The sequence below is a fragment of the Spermophilus citellus genome (genome assembly GCF_964194105.1).
Source record: "Spermophilus citellus genome assembly, chromosome: 11".
Lineage (NCBI taxonomy): Eukaryota > Metazoa > Chordata > Mammalia > Rodentia > Sciuridae > Spermophilus > Spermophilus citellus.
The window spans coordinates 128477732-128496663 of NC_138192.1; the positions used below are offsets into that span (position 1 = coordinate 128477732).

General features: G+C 34.4%; 1 protein-coding gene across 2 annotated transcripts in view; it reads left to right on the plus strand.

The window, feature by feature from the left end:
* PSMD1 (proteasome 26S subunit, non-ATPase 1) overlaps positions 1-18932 on the plus strand; it is a 92283-nt gene that overhangs the window by 13802 nt on the left and 59549 nt on the right. For both annotated transcript variants that reach the window (XR_014017945.1, XM_081260572.1), the window contains exons 7-16: positions 206-432; positions 5218-5278; positions 6078-6206; positions 7600-7688; positions 8271-8349; positions 8833-9006; positions 10676-10787; positions 11341-11537; positions 12840-12935; positions 13977-14041. Coding sequence is in view for 1 of the 2 variants with exons in the window: in XM_081260572.1 (XP_081116698.1) it covers positions 206-432; positions 5218-5278; positions 6078-6206; positions 7600-7688; positions 8271-8349; positions 8833-9006; positions 10676-10787; positions 11341-11537; positions 12840-12935; positions 13977-14041 (1229 nt within the window). In the remaining variant the exon portion in view is untranslated. The remainder of the gene's footprint in view (positions 1-205; positions 433-5217; positions 5279-6077; positions 6207-7599; positions 7689-8270; positions 8350-8832; positions 9007-10675; positions 10788-11340; positions 11538-12839; positions 12936-13976; positions 14042-18932) is intronic.

Here is an 18932-nt window from a genome sequence, read left to right on the forward strand (position 1 = left end):
TTTTTTTTTAATGAAGAACATTCCATTTTTAGGAAAACTTCATGAGTACTGGGTTCAGAAATAAAAGGGTAGGCTAGATTGTATGCCCCCAATTTCCCTGCGCTTACATTTTAATGTTTTCTATATTGTCAACTGTTTGCTGTTTTAAGTACCTTGTATATGAAGTTTTCAGTTATTGTATACTTGTTCTTTATCTCCATTTCAGTGTTTAATTTTCTTAGATGACCCTCAGGCCGTGAGCGATATCTTAGAAAAACTGGTAAAGGAAGACAACCTCCTGATGGCTTATCAGATTTGTTTTGATTTGTATGAAAGTGCTAGCCAGCAGTTTTTATCATCTGTAATCCAGAATCTTCGAACTGTTGGCACCCCTATTGCTTCTGTGCCTGGATCCACCAATACTGGTACTGTTTCAGGATCAGAGAAAGACAGGTATAAGTATCTTTTTCTGCAGCAGAACTAATTGAACGATCTTTATTTCATTTTGGAGTAGGTATAATATTCATAGATGGCATATTCTAATAATAAATTTAACATTAGCTTTCATAGACTATAAGGTCTTTTTAGGCTATTGCTCTGTTTTGCACTGTGCTAAAGTATGATAATGAAAACCAAATAAATGCATCCTTCTAGGAAGAAAGAGAAGGGATTATCTGGTAGGGAAAGATAGCATGTTTGTTCCTTAATCAAATAAGTTAAAAATCTACCTATAGGGCTGGGATTGTGGCTCAGTGGTAGAGCATTCACCTTGCACATGTGATACCTGGGTTCGATCCTCAGCACCACATAAAAAAATAAATAAATGAAATAAAGGTTAAAAAAAAAATCTACCTGTAATCCCAGCTACTTGGGAGGCTCAATCAGGAGAACGGCAAGTTCAAGGCAAGCCTTGGCAACTTGGCAAGACCCTGTCTAAAAAAGTAAAAAGAGTCAAGGATCTACTACTTCTCATGGATAGAGTGCTTGCCTAGCATGCCTGAGGCCCTGGTTCAATTCCCAGTACCAAAACAGAAGAAAAGGGGGGGGAGTCTTAGATGGGATTGGAGGGCGTGCTTTAAGGTATTTGTCTTGATTGATAGATAGGTAGATAGATAGACAGATATTTGGAAAGAAACATCCTCAGCTTTTTGTGCTTTTTAAAAAACTGAATACATAAACAGGTTAATATAGTATTAGATCTTAGTTTCCTGTATTTCCTTATGCATTTAGAGCACTTATTAAAATGTTTATATATCACTTATACCTTCCCTCCTTAGATTTCTTCCAAAGTTTTCCATGCAGTTGAGTCATTCTTCTGAAACTAAATCAGGTGTCACTCTTCTTTCAGTCTTACCATCCCAGTACATTTCAAATAAAATTCTAAGTCCTGAAAGTAACCTGCAGTGCTATGCATTGTTCCTTTGTATCCACAAGCTGTGCATCCATGGATTCAACTAACCATGGATTGAAAATACTGAGGGGAAAAGCATTAAATCTGTACTAAATATATACAGACTTTTTGTTGTTGTTGTCATTCCCTAGACAATACAGTAAATCAACCACTAGCATTAACATTACATAATTATAAGTAATCTGTAGATGATTTGAAGTATGCTGGAGGATGTGTTCAGGTTACATACAATTATTCAGCCATTATGTATAAGGGACTTGGGTCCACAGATCATATCTGATGGTTCCTGGAACAAGTCTTCTGGATACCAAGACAACTGCACATGGTCTGGCCTCTGTACCCCTCACTTCATCTTCTCTTCCTTTACTCACTGCTTTCAAACCTCACTGACCTTCCTGATGGTCTTCAGATACACCAAAATTATTCCTGCCTCTGAAAGGTTTTCTTTTAGTTTTTATTATTTGTGTTTTTCCTTTATTTTTTATTTTGGGAGCCTCCTTTTTTATAGGAATGTTTGCTCTCATTTGCCTACAGATGTATTTGTCTCTTCCTTATTTTCTTCCATTCTTTTAATTAACAATTTAAATACCAATGAAATGCATACATCTTAAGCATACAGTTTGTTGGGTTTTGCTAGTATAACACCTACATAACCAACACCTCTGTTACCATCCCAGAAACTTTGTGCCCTTTGCAGTTAACCTCTTGCTCCAAAGGAAACCACTGTTTTGATCTGTATCACCATAGATGCTAGTTTTTTTTTTCAATTTTTTTTTGTAGTTGTATATGGACAGAAAGCCTTTATTTTATTTGTTTATTTTTATGTGGTGCTGAGGATCGAACCCTCATGCATGCTAGGCAAGCGCTCTACCACTGAGCCCCAGCCCCAGCTCCAGCCCAGTTTTGCTAGTTTTTGAAAGTCATAAAAATGGAATCATATAGCATGCATCCTTTTGTTTTTGTTTTTGTTTCTGTTTCATTCAGCATAATGAATCTTTTTGGTGAGTGAATTAATATCGTATTTCACCAGATAATTGTCAACACCACATTAATGTATATGTTGAATCTGTGCATACTAATCTTGCACCAAAGACAATGTAGTCATAAATGATTTTTAAGTAGTACGCACACAATCTTTTTTAAAAGCTTCATATAATGGGTTTGACCCACTTTTTTCAAAAGATTCATCATAAACTCTGTAATGATTACATAGTAAAATACGGTAATTGATTTCTTTTCATTGCTGAGTTTCATTTCATTGTGAGTATATCAGAGTATATGTATCCATTCATTACTGATAGACCTTTGGATTGTTTGAATCTTTTCTGCTAAGAACAAAAGTATTGGGCTGGAGATGTAGCGCAGTGATAGCATTTTGCCTAGGATGTATGAAGCCCTGGGTTTAATTCCCAATACTTCAAACAAACAAACAAAAATAAGGCTATGGCCACGTGTATAATCCCAACTACTTGGAGGCTGAGGCAGAAAGATTGAAAGTTCAAGGCCAGCCTGGACAACTCAGCAAGACCCCCATCTCAAAATAAAATAAAGACTGGGGGATGCAGCTTGGTGGTAGAGAATTTGCCTAGTAAACACTGGGGCCTTAGAGTTTAATTCCCAGTACTGCAGAAAAGGGGAAAAGAATAATGGTTGTGAACAACCATTTTTGTAGATACAGATGTGTTTGTTTCTCTTGGCTATATACCTGGGAGCAGAATCATTAAATAATACAGTAACTTAGTAAGAAACTGCTACTCTTTTCCAGTGTGGCTGTACCATTTCACTCTTTTATAAGCAGTGTAGTTGTTTTACATCTTGACCAACATTTGATGTCAGTCTTTTAAAAATGTTGCTCCTTTCATTGGTAAAGTGGTATTTTATCGTTATTTTAATAGAAGTCATTTGATAAAAAAAATATATGTCATGAATATTCTCCCAGTCTTTGGCGCATGTTTTCGTTTCTTAATGACATCTTTTTATGAACAAATTTTTTTTTTATTTTTGATCAGTCATATTTTCAATTTTGGGGCTCTATTTAAGAAATTCTTCACTGGCCTCATGGGTTACAAATACAACGTGCTAATATGCTATGTTTTCTTCTAGAAATTATATAATGTTAGGTTTTATATTTAGATCTCTAGTAGATCTCAACTTTTTGTATATGGTATGAGTTAGGAGAACAGGTTTTATTTTATTTTCCACATGAATGCTTATAATGCTTATTTGTTTCATCACTGTTTGTGTAAAAGATTATCCTTTTTCTATTGCCTTGGAGTCTGACAAGAATCAAGTTAGTATATGTATGTGTTGGTAGATTTTTTTTCTGTTGTTTTTCATTGATCTGTATTTCTTTTATCAGTAAACTTAATTGCTCAAGTTTATTGGAAGCTTGAAATCAGATAATGTAAGACCTCCTTTTGGGAGGGTGGAGGCTACTGGAGATCCTTGTGCATACCAGGCAAGCACTGTACCATGGGCTATATCCCTAGCCCCCAGACCTACAATTTTTTTTTTTAAGATTACTATGACTATTATAGATCTTTTGCATTTATGTAAATTTGGGGATTCTGATTGAGATTGTGTTGCTCAGTTTGTCCCACATTGAAATCTTGGTAATGTTAAATCTATAATACATGAACATGTGCTTTTCTTCATTTATTTACGTTTTCTTTAATTTTTCTCAGCAACGTTTTGTAGATATCGGTGCACAGGTTTTGCATATCTTTCCTTAAATTAAATTCCTTATATTCCTGTGTATATTATGTTTTTTTTTTATTCTACTATAAGTAGTATTTTTAAATGTCTATTTTCAACTTGTTGCTACTATATGACACACATAGTTTTTTTGTGTGTATTAACATCGAATCCTGTAACCTTGCTTAAATCACTTTTTAGCTTTTGTAAATTAAAAAAAAAGATTTTATAGAATTTTCTACATTGGAATCATCTGTAGCTAGAGACCAGTTTACTTCTTTCTTTCTAATCTTTATGCCTTTCCCCCTGTTTTTCTGCACTGGCGGGCTTCCTGATACATTAAAGAATTAAAGTGACAAGAGTAAATATCCTGTCTTTGTTCCTGATCTTAGAAGTTCGTTTATTTCTTTTTAATTGAAATTTTTTCTTCTTTCCTGTCTTCTTTTTCTAAGGTATTATGTGATTATTTGCTGTCATGTTCCTTCTGAGTTAATCTTTATTTCTATAATGGTTTTTTCTTTTATTTCCAATTTTCCCCCAGTTCTATTATTTTAATTTCTGAAAATTTCAAATTCTGATTTTTTTTTTATCTTGTATCACTTTCTTAGTGTCTTTTGTTTTGAAATAAATTTTCACTGCTCTCAATAAATTATTCTGTTGTGTTTGTATTTAAACAAAAGATGGCTGATGTTTCCTTTCTCTGCCCAGCATTTTCTCCTCAGCATGGTGCTTTGACCTAGAAGAGAATGTTGGCTGTTTAGTTTTAATTATTGTTGTGGTCCCTAATGCTTTACTTCATACTGGTTATAGCCTATGGTAGTTTATCTCCATCTGTCCGTTTTGGGAATGGGGAGGGATACATTGCACGCAGTATTTGTTATCCATGGATTTTCCTGACCTAGTTGCTTGGTGTTTTCATGAATTTATTTGGGGAAAGTTCAATAACTGGGCTTCTTTCATCTTAGAGATGCCTAGAGTCTTATTTCTTATTGGTAATACTCATGAAGTAAACCTCACTTTCTTGCAAAATATTCCGTTTGGACATGGTTTGGATCTGTGGTGTGAACAGATTGCCTGCATGCTCGATTTAGAAACAGTGTCAGATTATTGATTGTTGATTCCCTTCATTGTAGTGAGTCGATGGAAACAGAAGAAAAAACAGGCAGTGCACTTTCAGGAAAGACACCAGATGCCGTGAGTATGCTTTTTAAACTTGAGGTTGCCATTTAATATGTTGTATTGTAAATTCACTTAAATTTGATACAAAAGTCCCTTTATAAAAAAAAAAAAACAAAAAACCATTAATCCAAAAAAGCACTTAAAAGAAATCCTGAGACACTTACCAAAAAATGATCTTTGTTCAGAAAACCTTCAAATTAACTGTCAGAAGGTAAGATAAACACGTGGCATTTAACAAATGCCATCCTATTTAGAGGGCAGGTTAGTTGTTTCTGCTGTTTTAATGTTCACAGTGTATGAAAGGGTGGGGCAAATAGTAGAGCAGTGATGTAAATGTTTCCTCCATCAGGGTTTTTGGTTTCTGAGGCTTGGTTTTGTAAATTTCCCCTGTTCTCTTCCATGAAGTAATGGCTTAGTAGTTCATGAGATTATATGTATTTGTCAATTAAACAGTTTTTCAGTTTTTTTCCATCTTTAGCAGGGAGTTTCTCATCTAAAGTATAAGTAAATTCTGCATAAAGTAATTTTTCCTGTGTGTCATTGGTAATTATTCTTTCCTAATATTCTTCCATTTTTGATATTAAACTATTTTACATTGGGAGCAATTCATTGGAATGAATTGTATTCTTCATCAAGCTGGTATATTTTATTGACAACAACAAAGAAAACAAAATTTTCTTCCTTTCAAATAAGGATAAATGCATTTTCTAGATTTTACCATTAAAATGAATTTGTGTATATATGTGTATTAGAGCTGATGAGGTAAAGCTTGCTTAATGAATTTTAGTAATATGCATTTTTGTTGTTTTTGAAGAGTCCAGAGCCCAAGGACCAGACTTTGAAAATGATTAAAATTTTAAGTGGTGAAATGGCTATTGAGTTACATCTGCAGTTTCTAATACGAAATAACAACACAGACCTCATGATTCTAAAAAACACAAAGGTAGGAAATTTATCCACGGTGAAGGTTTTTTTCTTTTATTTGTTGTTGAATACTTTCTTGTATTTTATTCCTGATCAAGGAAATTACTGTCTTGAGCTTTCATAGAAGTAAGTGTGAAGGGTCAGGGGTGTAGTTCAGTGGGAAAGTACATGCTTAGCATTCTTGAGTTAGGCCTTGGGTTCAATCCCAGAACAAAAACTAAACAAAACAAAAAAACAATGAGTGAAACTTTAACTTATTGGAAAAGGGAAGGGAATTAGCAATGATTGGGCAGCCATTTTTATGCTAGTCTCTTGGGAAGTTTAGTGAAAAAAAATTTTTTCCCCTTCTTAAAAACTTTTTATCTTGCTGAGTGTGGTACACATCTGTAATCCTAGCTACTCCAGAGGCTGAGGCAGGAGGATTGTGAGTTCAAGGCCAGCCTAGGCAATTTAGCAAGACCCTATCTCCAAAAAAAGTGGGCTGGTTTGGGGTGGCTTATAACTAGGGATATAGCTCAGTGCTTGGTCTAGTATGTGTGACATCCTGGGTTCACTCCTTAGTACCAAAAAACCCAAATGCTTTTTATTATAATGTATACATGTAATAGTTAGACAAACACCACAATCAGGATATTAATATACCTACATAAACTGTATTTCCTACTGAGTCATTTACTACTCCCTGAGAGTAGAGATTCTTAACCTTGTTACAACCTTTGCTGAGATATTGTTGCTGATAATTATTATTCTTTGAAGATGTATTTTTCGTATTTGATTCAAAAATAGTTTCATATAAAAAGATATATAGCTTAAAAGTTCTTTTTCTTTGTCTCCCTTTTTACTTGATGTCCCTTCCCAAAGACATTTATTCTTTTTTTAATAGCTGTATTCATTCATGGACTGAATAGCTGTTTGATCAAAGCATATGTGAGAGTGCTTTTTGAAACTTTAAAACTAATTTTTCCAAATAGCAAAAAAAGAGTCAAATGATTTGTCTTTGTGATAGTCATTTGAAGCTAGTTTATGTAATATAGTCTCACTAAAAATAAAATTATTTTGGTGGTTGCCAGAGGTATAGACTATATAGGTTATTCCTACATTTTGGAGACCTTAGCCAAAATGCTGAAGAGCAATAGAAAGTTAAAATATTAGAAACCAAAGAATAGAAATTCCACTACCTAAATTCCTACCTAAAATCTGGTATCGACCTTAAGACTGCAAATAAAAACTCTTTGACTTTTTATAAACTAGTTACTTAGTTTTTATAAAGAATGTCCAAAATTTATATTTTGAATCTCAGTTCAGTTTACTTTTGTTTTTGCCACAAAATAGGGCCTCTGAGTATGTGTGAAAGCATGCATGGGTACAAGGCTTTGCCAGTGATCAAAAAAAATCCGCATTTATTTTTGTAGGATGCAGTACGGAATTCTGTGTGTCACACGGCAACTGTTATAGCAAATTCTTTTATGCATTGCGGGACAACCAGCGACCAGTTTCTGAGGTGAATATGATTGGCAATTTCTACTTTAATATAGAGACAGTGTTGACATCATTACATGTAATTGGAGAGCTTTTTCTATTGACCAGTCCTGAATTTTAAATTACATTTTTGTTATTTTTGGTATATTTTAAAATTTAATTTGCCTTCTCATTTTAAGGTAAAATTAATTCCTTTTATTAGGTGGCTTGATGATATGTTTTGAAGGAAATATATGAAAACCTGAAAATAATAGATTTTGGTTTTGTTCATTATAGAATGAACAAAATTAGGATTATATGTTGTACATTTTAAAAATCCTTAAAATATTAAAAACAACTTAGAATAGAATCAGTAGTAAGTTGAGATCCACAAAGTAAAATGATGAGATGGTTCAAGGTTTAAAAAAAAAATTTTTTTTTTTTTTTTTTGGTGATACTGGGGACTGAACTTAGAGCTTGGCACATCCTAGGGTGCTAGGCAAGCGCTCTGCCACTGAGTCACATCCCCAGCCCTTGGGGTAAAATTTTAATGCTTTTGACCTGTGTTAAAAAGTTCTGTGAAATTCATTTGTAAACAGGATTACTGAGTTTTCTTTTCTTACAGAGATAATTTGGAATGGTTGGCCAGAGCCACTAATTGGGCAAAATTTACTGCTACAGCCAGTTTGGGTGTGATTCATAAGGTAATATGTATTATTCATTGTGACTAGGCATCAGAAGAGAAGCAGTTTTTCTGAAGTTAAGAAAAAGTAAAAGCTTCTTATAGTTAACACACTCATTTTGCTAAGTCAAATCAGTCATCTTACAGATAAGGGTGAACTAAATAAGATATTAAATTTTATTTAAAAATTTTTTAAATAAGGTAGAATTAATTAAATAAAGTAGAAATTCTTTTCCTGTGGAAGCTGTCTAAACCATTTTACAAAGTATGAATTAAAATGTTATTTGGGAAAACATTCTAAAACAAAGAAAAGTTTGAAGGATAGACAATGTCTTTTAACTAACCTTGTGAGTGAGTCAAAGACTGTCCTCATTTGAGTGATGAATTTGTATGGGAAAGAACTCCAGGTAGTGAAGATTGTGGAGGAAAAGCAGGAATCAGAAAATATTGTGTCTGTTTTCCTGTCCCTTTATCTTACTGATATCTTTATGGCTCAAATTTACAGGGTCATGAGAAGGAAGCATTACAATTGATGGCAACATACCTTCCCAAGGACACTTCTCCAGGATCCGCCTATCAGGAAGGTGGTGGTCTCTATGCATTGGGTCTCATTCATGCCAATCATGGTGGTGACATAATTGATTATTTGCTTAATCAGCTAAAGAATGCCAGCAATGATGTAAGTATTAAAATAGAAAACTAAATTTCTATTACTTATGAGTTTGTGAAAATGTTAAATTTGCCAAATCATTTTAGTGAATAAAGATTTGATAGGTTTTGGGAATACCCCAAACAGTACTATTTTCAGAAGTTTTGTGGGTTTTTTTTTTTTTTTCACTTAAGGTAATTTCTTTTTTTAAATTTTCTGTAAGTTAAAATTGTGCTTTCCACTCCTTTGAATCCTGTATATGAAAGCAAAACAAAGTACCATACTAAAGTATGTTGTAAAACATGTAATTTCCTAACGCTTGTAGACATTTTGGAATAAGTGATCTTAGAATCTTAACATTGTCATTTTTTTAACATTATCATTTTATAGAAACCTACCACCCCCCCCCCCCCCCGCCAATTACATATGCTCTCAAAGAAATTAGAATTCTTGCTTGTTTTGATTTTGATAATTTTTTTACTGTAATTTCTTTGGAAAAACTAAATAGCCCTATTGTTATCTTATAGAACCCTGAAATAGGATTTTAGATTTTAGACTTTAGCTTTTATGTTCAAGAAAGCTCTTTTTAGAAAGCTATCAGGAAAGTGGCTAAGTAAGCCAGAACACCTTATCCTCACACTTTAGTGAAAAGATGGAGCCAATAGGATGGTCTATCTCAGCTCCTAGGCCCCTTCTCTACAAATCTTGTGTGCATTGATGTGCCTTTACCTCACTTCCTCTAGTATCAGATATGTTTATGGTTATCAAAATCCAATAGCAATAGAAAGTTATAGAAACCTCTTCTGACTGACTTAAACAGGGAGTTTGTCAGAAGTTGCTTGTATAACTAATGGAAAAGCTGATGAACCAGTTCCCACAAAGGTTAAGAGTCAGGCACCTTTGGAGGTCTTTGTAACGGGATCTAACAGAGTCATCTCTTCAGGGCCCTATTGTTAGGATGAATGAATTTGAAACATTTTTTGCCTTTGAATTATAAAATTCCAGAAAAGAGACATTCTATTGGGCTAGCTTGGATCAGAGCTCATACTTTTGTGAAGTTTAGGTAGGAGCTTCCTAAATGACAGTCCCCACCAAGACTAAGTAGTCAAGGAATATATTCCCAAGACATGGTTGGCATGCTGGCACCAGTAAAAGAATATTGTACATTCAAAATTGACATGATTACTAAAGTCTCCTTTTTAAAATTTTTAAGACCAACTTTTGTCCTCTGGCCCCTTTTTCTCCCACTTTATTCACAACCATGGTTTTAGGTATCTTCTCTAGCTCCTCCTCCTGCCTCCTTCCCCTCAGATCACAAGCATACTTAGGTCTTACTTATTCCTCCAAAAACCTCTCCCTGACACTTGCATCTCCCTCTTGGTTATTGTTCAGTTTTCCTCTCCTTCTATAAATTTATTGAAAGAGAGTTGTGGTCTCTCTGTTCACTTTTTTTCCTCCCATTCATTTCCCAACTCTTCTATTGCTTCAGCAAGCATCATTCGTTCAAACTGAAATTGCTCAGGTTACCACTGGCCTTCTGATTATCACATTATTTGATCATTCTCAATGAGCCAACTTCTACATATTTAATGTCCCCAAAATGATTCTGGAGTTAGAATAAAAGCTTGGATTTTAAGTATAAAAGCTTGGATTTTAAGTACAGTGTTACAAATCAATGAAGCTAACATTTTTTCCCTAGATCGTTAGACATGGAGGCAGTCTGGGTCTTGGCTTGGCTGCCATGGGAACTGCACGCCAGGATGTGTATGATTTACTAAAAACAAACCTTTATCAAGATGATGCTGTGACAGGTAAGCATTTGTTTTCTAAAGACAACAAACTTTGGAATTAATGTAATTGTGGATTTTTTCCCCCCATTTTGTCATAGCCTCTTAAAAAATCAAATAGATACTCTACTTGGAGAGTAGATTTTGCCCCATTTGTCAGATTTATCTTATAAGCTATGTTTTGTGGTACATAGGCTTTCTAAAATGGTATAGCCTGTGTGTCCTTGTAGAACTTTTTCAAATAGGAAGTTATTAGATTGGTATCCTTATATCATGAGGATATTCTGTTGTTTGGTGACAGTATAGGAAAAATGCCATAAATTGCCATATATGTCTTCTTTGGAGTTATTGTAGAATTTGATGGTGCATTCTGTCAAGGCTCAAAAGGAAAACAGCTATAAATATTTGAATATATTTTCACATATAGTATTTTTCTTTTTATCAGATGTTTTGAAAAACAGTGCTTAATGGATGTTTTTGATCATTGATGCAATTGGTGCAACTTTCTATTGGATGTATTTTATTGACTTTGTAAACGTTACTCTTGCTTTTTAATATTTTACTCTTTATTCTCTAGGAGAAGCAGCTGGGCTGGCTCTAGGTTTGGTTATGTTGGGCTCTAAAAATGCCCAGGCTATTGAGGACATGGTTGGATATGCACAAGAAACTCAGCATGAGAAGATTCTACGTGGTCTTGCAGTTGGCATTGCATTAGTGATGTATGGGAGGATGGAAGAGGCTGATGCTCTCATTGAATCTCTGTGTCGTGATAAGGTGAGGTCCTGTTTATCCTCTTCTCACTTGCCCTCTCTCATTACGTCCAGTGGATTTATTTGCCCATAAAACTTGCAGGGTATATTAGTTCTAATAAAATTTAAGTTGAATGGGAGTAATTTGAGGATCTTAAATTTAGCCATGGCTTCAAAACAGTGATAACTCAGATAAGTTAATCTAGAAAAGTTATTTAGGAATTTGATTTCTTTTAGAAAAATATTTTTAGAATGATATATATTTTTAATAAGATACTTCATTATTCTTTCATCAGAAAACAATAACACTCTCTATTTATTGTGGTAAGGTTTTTCCTGTTTTTACAATGTGCTGTATATGATAGGTAGTCACTGATAAATGGTAGCGTTCTCTAAAAATCTGATAAAAACAACCACTGTTTTATAAAATTATTGTTAATTTGTTCATCCACCAGACTCTGTGTTTTTTTGAGCGGGTGCCATATTTCTTTCTTTCTTTCTTTCTTTTTTTTTTTTTTATATATATATATATAGAGAGAGAGAGAGAGAGAATTTTTAATATTTATTTTTTAGTTCTCGGCGGACACAACATCTTTGTTGGTATGTGGTGCTGAGGATCGAACCCGGGTCGCACGCATGCCAGGCGAGCCCGCTACCGCTTGAGCCACATCCCCAGCCCCATTTTTTTATTTTTTTAAGTTGATGGACTTTTATTTATTTGTATGTGGTACTGAGAATCGAACCCAGTGCCTCACACATGCAAGGGCAAGTGCTCTTTCACTGAGCAACAACCCCAGTCCTTAGTGCCATATTTCTTTGAGTGCTCAGTACCCAGGAATTACATAATGAGGTAAAAGTGAACGTTACAATAAGGAATTAGAAGTCAGCTTCTTTTTTGTGTGTTTGATAATTGGGAATTGAATATCCCAAGATTGTGGGTGTTAATATTGACTTACGTTTATACTTCCTAGAAAGTGTGGGGTGGGATAGACATGTTGAGCAGATCTTTTATTTCCTCATTCATTTGGAAAATTAATAACCACAATTCTCTTTGTGTTCATTTTTCTTATCTGAAACCAGTTTACTTGGTGGATGCCTCTATGCCTATTAACTGTAGCAATTCCTGTTTTGTTTTGTTCATTTGAGTTTGGTTTGGTTTTGGTTTGGGGGGATTGGGTCCCACTATGTTGCCCAGGCTGGCCTTCAACTCTTGCTCAAGGGATCCTCCCACCTTAGCCTCTGAAGTAGCTGGGACTACACAGGTATGCCACCATGCCTAACAGTATTGTGCTAAGTTGACGATTAGTGTTGAATTATTCTTTCTTAGGACCCAATTCTTCGAAGGTCTGGAATGTATACTGTCGCCATGGCTTATTGTGGCTCTGGTAACAACAAAGCTATTCGACGCCTACTGCATGTTGCTGTAAGTATTTTGTCCTTTCTTGGAAATGGGGCAAAAGGGAAAGTTTTCAGGTGGATAGTATGTATTTAGATGACAGCAGCACAAATACCACATGACTACCAGTAGTAAGTTTTAAGTTGGAATTCTTTTTCATTACACAGTAGACCATAACCCAATATTAGGTTCATGTAGGTTTTCAGAAGGAGATGAGAAAGAAGAATAATACCAGTAGGAATGGAAGTCTTTAAAGCCAATTGAGTGCAATTTCTGAAATCTCACTTTAAGGGGCACCCTCGTTTATAAACAAGACCATGTAAAAATGCAGTCATCCTAAATAGGGAATCTAATGATCAACAAGGAACCATTTCTTTTTGTAGCCCATGAAGTTAGCTTCCAAGTACCCCTTAGGGACATGCTCAGTTACAAAAGACGCATTGTACAGGAAAGCCCATGCTCATTTTTTCCAATAGGCATCATCTGTAGTCTTCTCAATACAGGTGTAGTTTATCAAGAATAAATAGTATTGCCTGGTCACACAGTCCACATTCCATGTGTGTTAACTTACTTGGTTTCCGTCATCATCCTGGTGTAAGAAGGTAAACCCAAGGTCACCTTCCCATGCAGAAAGATGTAGAACTTTTAATTAATCCCTTCTTTCCAAAGAGATTCACATCCTACAATATTAAGGAGTAATTTAAACTTGGGACATACTTCTTTGGAAAAAATATTGAAGGAATGGTATGATGCAGCTGAAATAGTTTTAAGAAGTTGCCTTGAATCCCAAACTTCACCAGGCTTTAAAGGCTTGTAATTCTTGAAATAGAATTTCGAGATGATTTTTTTTTTTCTACATCAGGGAAAGACTTTTTACATACATGTGTCATCGTTTTAAAATTTTATTTACCATGTATATCAAAAGTATACAACATGATGTTTGATATATACAATAGAGAGAAAGCATTCTAATGAAGGAACATTATACTTAAACAATGTGACCCACTCATCAGTTTCATCTAAGGATAGAATGCATGGTATAATATAATCTTTCAACTCTTCCCCTAGGTAAGCGATGTTAATGACGATGTCAGGAGGGCAGCAGTGGAATCACTTGGGTTCATTCTATTCAGGTAATAATTTCTAATTTCTGATTCTGTATATTTCATTTGTTTTATTACTGTTCATTTAAAAAAGAACAAAGAATGTCATGGGTTTTGAGAAACTAATTGATAAGAAGTAAAGCAATTCATTCTGTTCATTTTTTAATAACATTTTGCTCAACTATTTAATTCCAAACAACAGCTCCAGTATACTTTTGTGTGTATTAGTAATTCAGCTAGGAATGCTACCTGTACTCGAGTTTATAAAGTTCTTAAAGATATTTAAGGACAGTAGAATATAAAAGACCTTGCTTAAATTCAAAAACGTGAAAACTTTGCAGTTCATAAATATTATTTTGGGCTTGCAGATATGAAGATACCCTTGACAATATAGTATGGTTGTATTTAAGAAGGCACATTCTAAATCATTCTGCTTGGGTTGAGTCTTGGGCAAGTTACTCAACTTCTTTGAGCCCCAGTTTCTTCATCTGTAAAAGGGGTATAATAATACATAATGGAGACTAATTTTTTCTGACAGTTAAATTAATATGCTTAATGCTTTTAGAACTGTGTATGGCACTAGTTGGATTACCTAAACATGTTAGTAGTGGTAACTTGAGCAGTAACTGTGGTAGTATTGGTGGTGATACATGTGGTAGTACTTCTTCCAATAGATTTCATTACTTTCTACTTAGCTCCCATCTCAAATAACAATTCTTCTTTTAGTAAAATATGTTAAAATACAGTGAAAGAAGGTTAAAAAAGAAATTGCACAATAAAATTCGTTCCCAAGATACATGTCAGATGAATCAGGTGTCTCATATCCTTTTACTCTCTAGAAGACACTTTCTTCCCCAGGTTCCCTGGGTGTGAAGCTTTGTTGTAAAGATGTAGTGTAATTCAACATTTATATACTTGAAAATCCACTGGGATTACAGGATAGTTACAGGATCCTCTCCATAATATCCCAGATAGGTAGTTATCCATTCACTGCAAGCTGTAAAATATTTTCTTTCTGTTGTGGATAAAGATGTCAAGTAAAACAGAGCAAAAACATGACTGGGAATATAGTCCAGTGGTAGAATGCATGTTCAGCATGCTTGAAGCCCAGAAAACTCCCAAAAAAGCAAAACAAAAACACAGAGCAAAATAAAGGTCCAGGGGCTGGGGATGTGGCTCAAGTGGTAGCGCGCCCGTCTGGCATGCGTGCGGCCCGGGTTCGATCCTCAGCACCACATACAAACAAAGATGTTGTGTTCGCCAATAACTAAAAAAATAAAATAAAATAAAAAATTCTCTCTCTCTCTCTTTAAAAAAAAAGAAATAAAAAAAAAATAAAGGTCCCTATAACATGCTAATAGGCGTTATATTACACCAGTTTTTTTACAGTGAGATTGTTCAACTGACTGCTAGTCTTTTTGCTGTGCTATTTATTATTCTCGGAGACACTAGAGAACATTCACTGAACCCTATCAACGTTAACATTCACCTAGATCTACTAGTTCTGGTACTTCTACAATAGCATATGTGATTAGTTTGGTATGATTTTCTTATGTGACACTTTTCATGGAAGTGTCAGATGTTCACTGATGCCTTTTGTAATATCTGACAAAACCTATATATATATATATATTAAGCTATTCTGCTTTTTTTTTTCTTTTAAAAGATCTACAACAGGGCTGGGGTTGTGGCTCAGAGGTAGAGTGCTCACCTAGCATGCATGAAGTAATGGGTTCGATCCTTAGCACCACATAAAAATAAAATAAAGATATTGTGTCCACCTATAACTAAAAATAATTTTTTTTTTTAAAAAAAAGATCTACAACAGACTTTACACTTTTAATTTCTTGAATTCCTCATTTTCTGTTTTTGAACATTGGAATATTAGCCACTTACAGGTCTTTGGTACATTTGCTAGTAGAATTTCATAATTACATCTACAAATCTATTTTATTTCAGGGAACTAATTTATTTAACTTTGGATTTAAAATCTAAGGCAGCCAGTCTCTTCATTTGTTTTGCATTTTGATGAGTCTTTTTTATCTTTTAAAATCATTTTCTTAAGAGAAAAGATGTAAGCAAAATAGAAGATAGTTTTGGGGCTGGGAATGTGGCTCAGGCGGTAGCGCGCTCGCCTGGCATGCGTGCGGCCCGGGTTCGATCCTCAGCACCACATACCAACAAAGATGTTGTGTCCGCTGAGAACTAAAAAAAAAATAAATATTTAAAAAAAAAATAGAAGATAGTTTTATTTCCTTCCTGCGATCTTTGTCACGCCAACCAGCCAGGCTTTGATCGCAACCTTTCCCTATTCTTGTTAGGTCTAGACACAGTTGAAAAATAAAAACAAAAACATGGTTTGTCATTGCCATCAAGAATGGCATTTTTTTTTAATACCTTTATTTATTTTTATGTGGTGCTGAGGATCGAACCCAGGGTTGCGCACGTGGTAGGTGAGCACTCTACCACTGAGCCACAATTCCAGCCCTTGTTTTTTTTTTTTTTTTGTTTGTTTTGTTTTGTTTTTTAAAGAGAGAGAGAGAATTTTTTAATATTTATTTTTTTTAGTTCTCCGCGGACACAACATCTTTTGTTTGTAAGTGGTGCTGAGGATCGAACCCGGGCCGCACGCATGCCTTTTATATTTTACATCAGTATAATTAGTGACCTACTATATGTATTTTGGTACTTGAGAAATTGATTGGCTTAATGAAACACTTTTTCCCTTTTAACTCAACAGTGCTTCTCTCAAATTATCAAAATTTATTTCTGCTCTTTTATTTCCTGTAGCTCACACATGTACTGAATTCCCAGTTTTGGCAGCAGATGTCTCCTATGAGCTGTTCTTAGGCTTTGCCACACTTTCTACTAAGTACTAGGATAGTGAGATCCAGCTGATGAATTGTTAATTAATGTGCTACTTTGAAGGGACCTTTCTGAGTTATCTTTTCATAATATGGTTCTTTAAGAAATAGGGGCTAGGAGACGTGAGGACATTCTAGCTATGACATCTGTCACCCCATTGATCACCAGGGTAGATCTGGCTGATGACATGGGTGTTCCCTTCCTCCCACACAGCTCCTTATGCATTCCTCCCAAAGCTGCATGCTGTCAAAGAGGACAGCTTTCCCCATGGAATGGGTCCTCATTCATGAGTCAAGGGTATATGAGTAGCTACATTCCCCTGCTAGATTCCAAACTCACTCTCAAGAAGTAGAAACTGGAAATGATTTAAAGATGATCTTGTCTAAAACTTAAAGATGAAGAAAAGTAAATATATTCAACAATTTAAGGACTGGAGCTAAAATCAAGTTCTTTAAATTGTAGTTTAGTACCATTTTCCTAAGAGTAAAGACTTTTAAAGATGGAAGAAACTTAAAAATTAATAAATATTCTGCTTTTTTAAAAAGCATAAGGAAGTTGAATTCCAAAATAGTTTCCATTATCATGGACTAATGATAGAACTGAGATTCTGAATAGTTTCATGGTAGATCTGGGTTTTGTCCACTGTGCCTTTCAGGCAGAGTCCTATCTTCCTCTGATAGAACATTTTTATTCTCAAATTTCTTCATTAACTTCAACATTTAGGAATTGTCTGTCCTATATTCTAAGGCTACTACATGTTTTTTGATGTGCCATCATTTACTTTCTTTGGTTTTTATCTTTTATTTCTTGTCTTTTATTCTATCTTTTATTCCCCATTATCACTTTTGAAAATGACTTTTCAGACATTTGGCCTTGTACCATGTTTTAAGGATTTTACCTTAATATTTTTTGGACTTCTTTCAGATATGTTTATTGGCTAGCAATACTGAAAACTTCTTAGTAAACATTTTATTCATGCTTCATTAAACTATGATGAAATTTTCTTTGTGTAAAATTCTCATGTCTCCTTTATTCATAAGACAGTCCATGGGGTTGCAGTATTTTCTCTATTTCTGTAGTTGTGTATTATTATTCATTCATTATGATTATGTTAGAAGTAAAAAACAGACCTGTTCTTGTTAAGTTAAAATGAGTGTAATTTTTATCAAAATAAATGATCTTAAGTGAACACCTAATATGTAAGTGATTGGCCCCATTATTATCAGTGTGGTCAGCACTTTTTTTTATTATAGTAACTCTTTGTACAATATTGTGCTTAGCATTAACTGAACCTCATTTGGAAATGAATGAAGTCTAAATTATTTTAACTGAACATTGGAAAGGAAAATGAAGAAAGAAATCAAAAGTAACACTGGTCTTTATGTACTTATTAAGTTGCTCTATTGGTGAACAAGTTGATAATCTGAAATGGACATTTCTTAAAATTAATGTTGAAAGTCCCTTGTTATTATTTAGTTTGTTATAATTTGAAATTAATTATTTCTCAATGTATATATTTATATGCTTTGAGATATAAATAGATCTTGCAAGATGAGTAAGAGATTCTTGGTGCAGAAATTTTTTTAGACCACACAGATTCCTTAAATATAAACATTTTGCATCATCTTGTCCCTTATAATTTGAAGCAACTTTAGCAATCAGCCACTTGCACTGAATGCAGGATTCATCTTTACAATATTCCCATTCTCAGTTTTTTTAATTTGCCATGTTAGTGATTGAACCCAAGGCCCCATGGATGCTAGGCATGGGGCCTTGGGTTCAATCATGCTAGGTTCTACCACTGAGTAACATCCTCAGCCCTTTTATTCACAGTTTTATATAAATTTGATACATATTCACCACGTTCTTTCCTGCTTCAGTATCTTTGTATTTACATTCTGGATGCTTCAACTTTTCTTTCTTTCTTTTTGTCTTTTTCCTATACCTTTGTTTTCCCCTCTCCTTTAACTGACAGTAATTCGGAATAGAATGAGAGCTTTTTTTTTCAAAATTATTCTAGACAGCTGTAACCTGTTTCCCTTTGAAAGTAAGATTA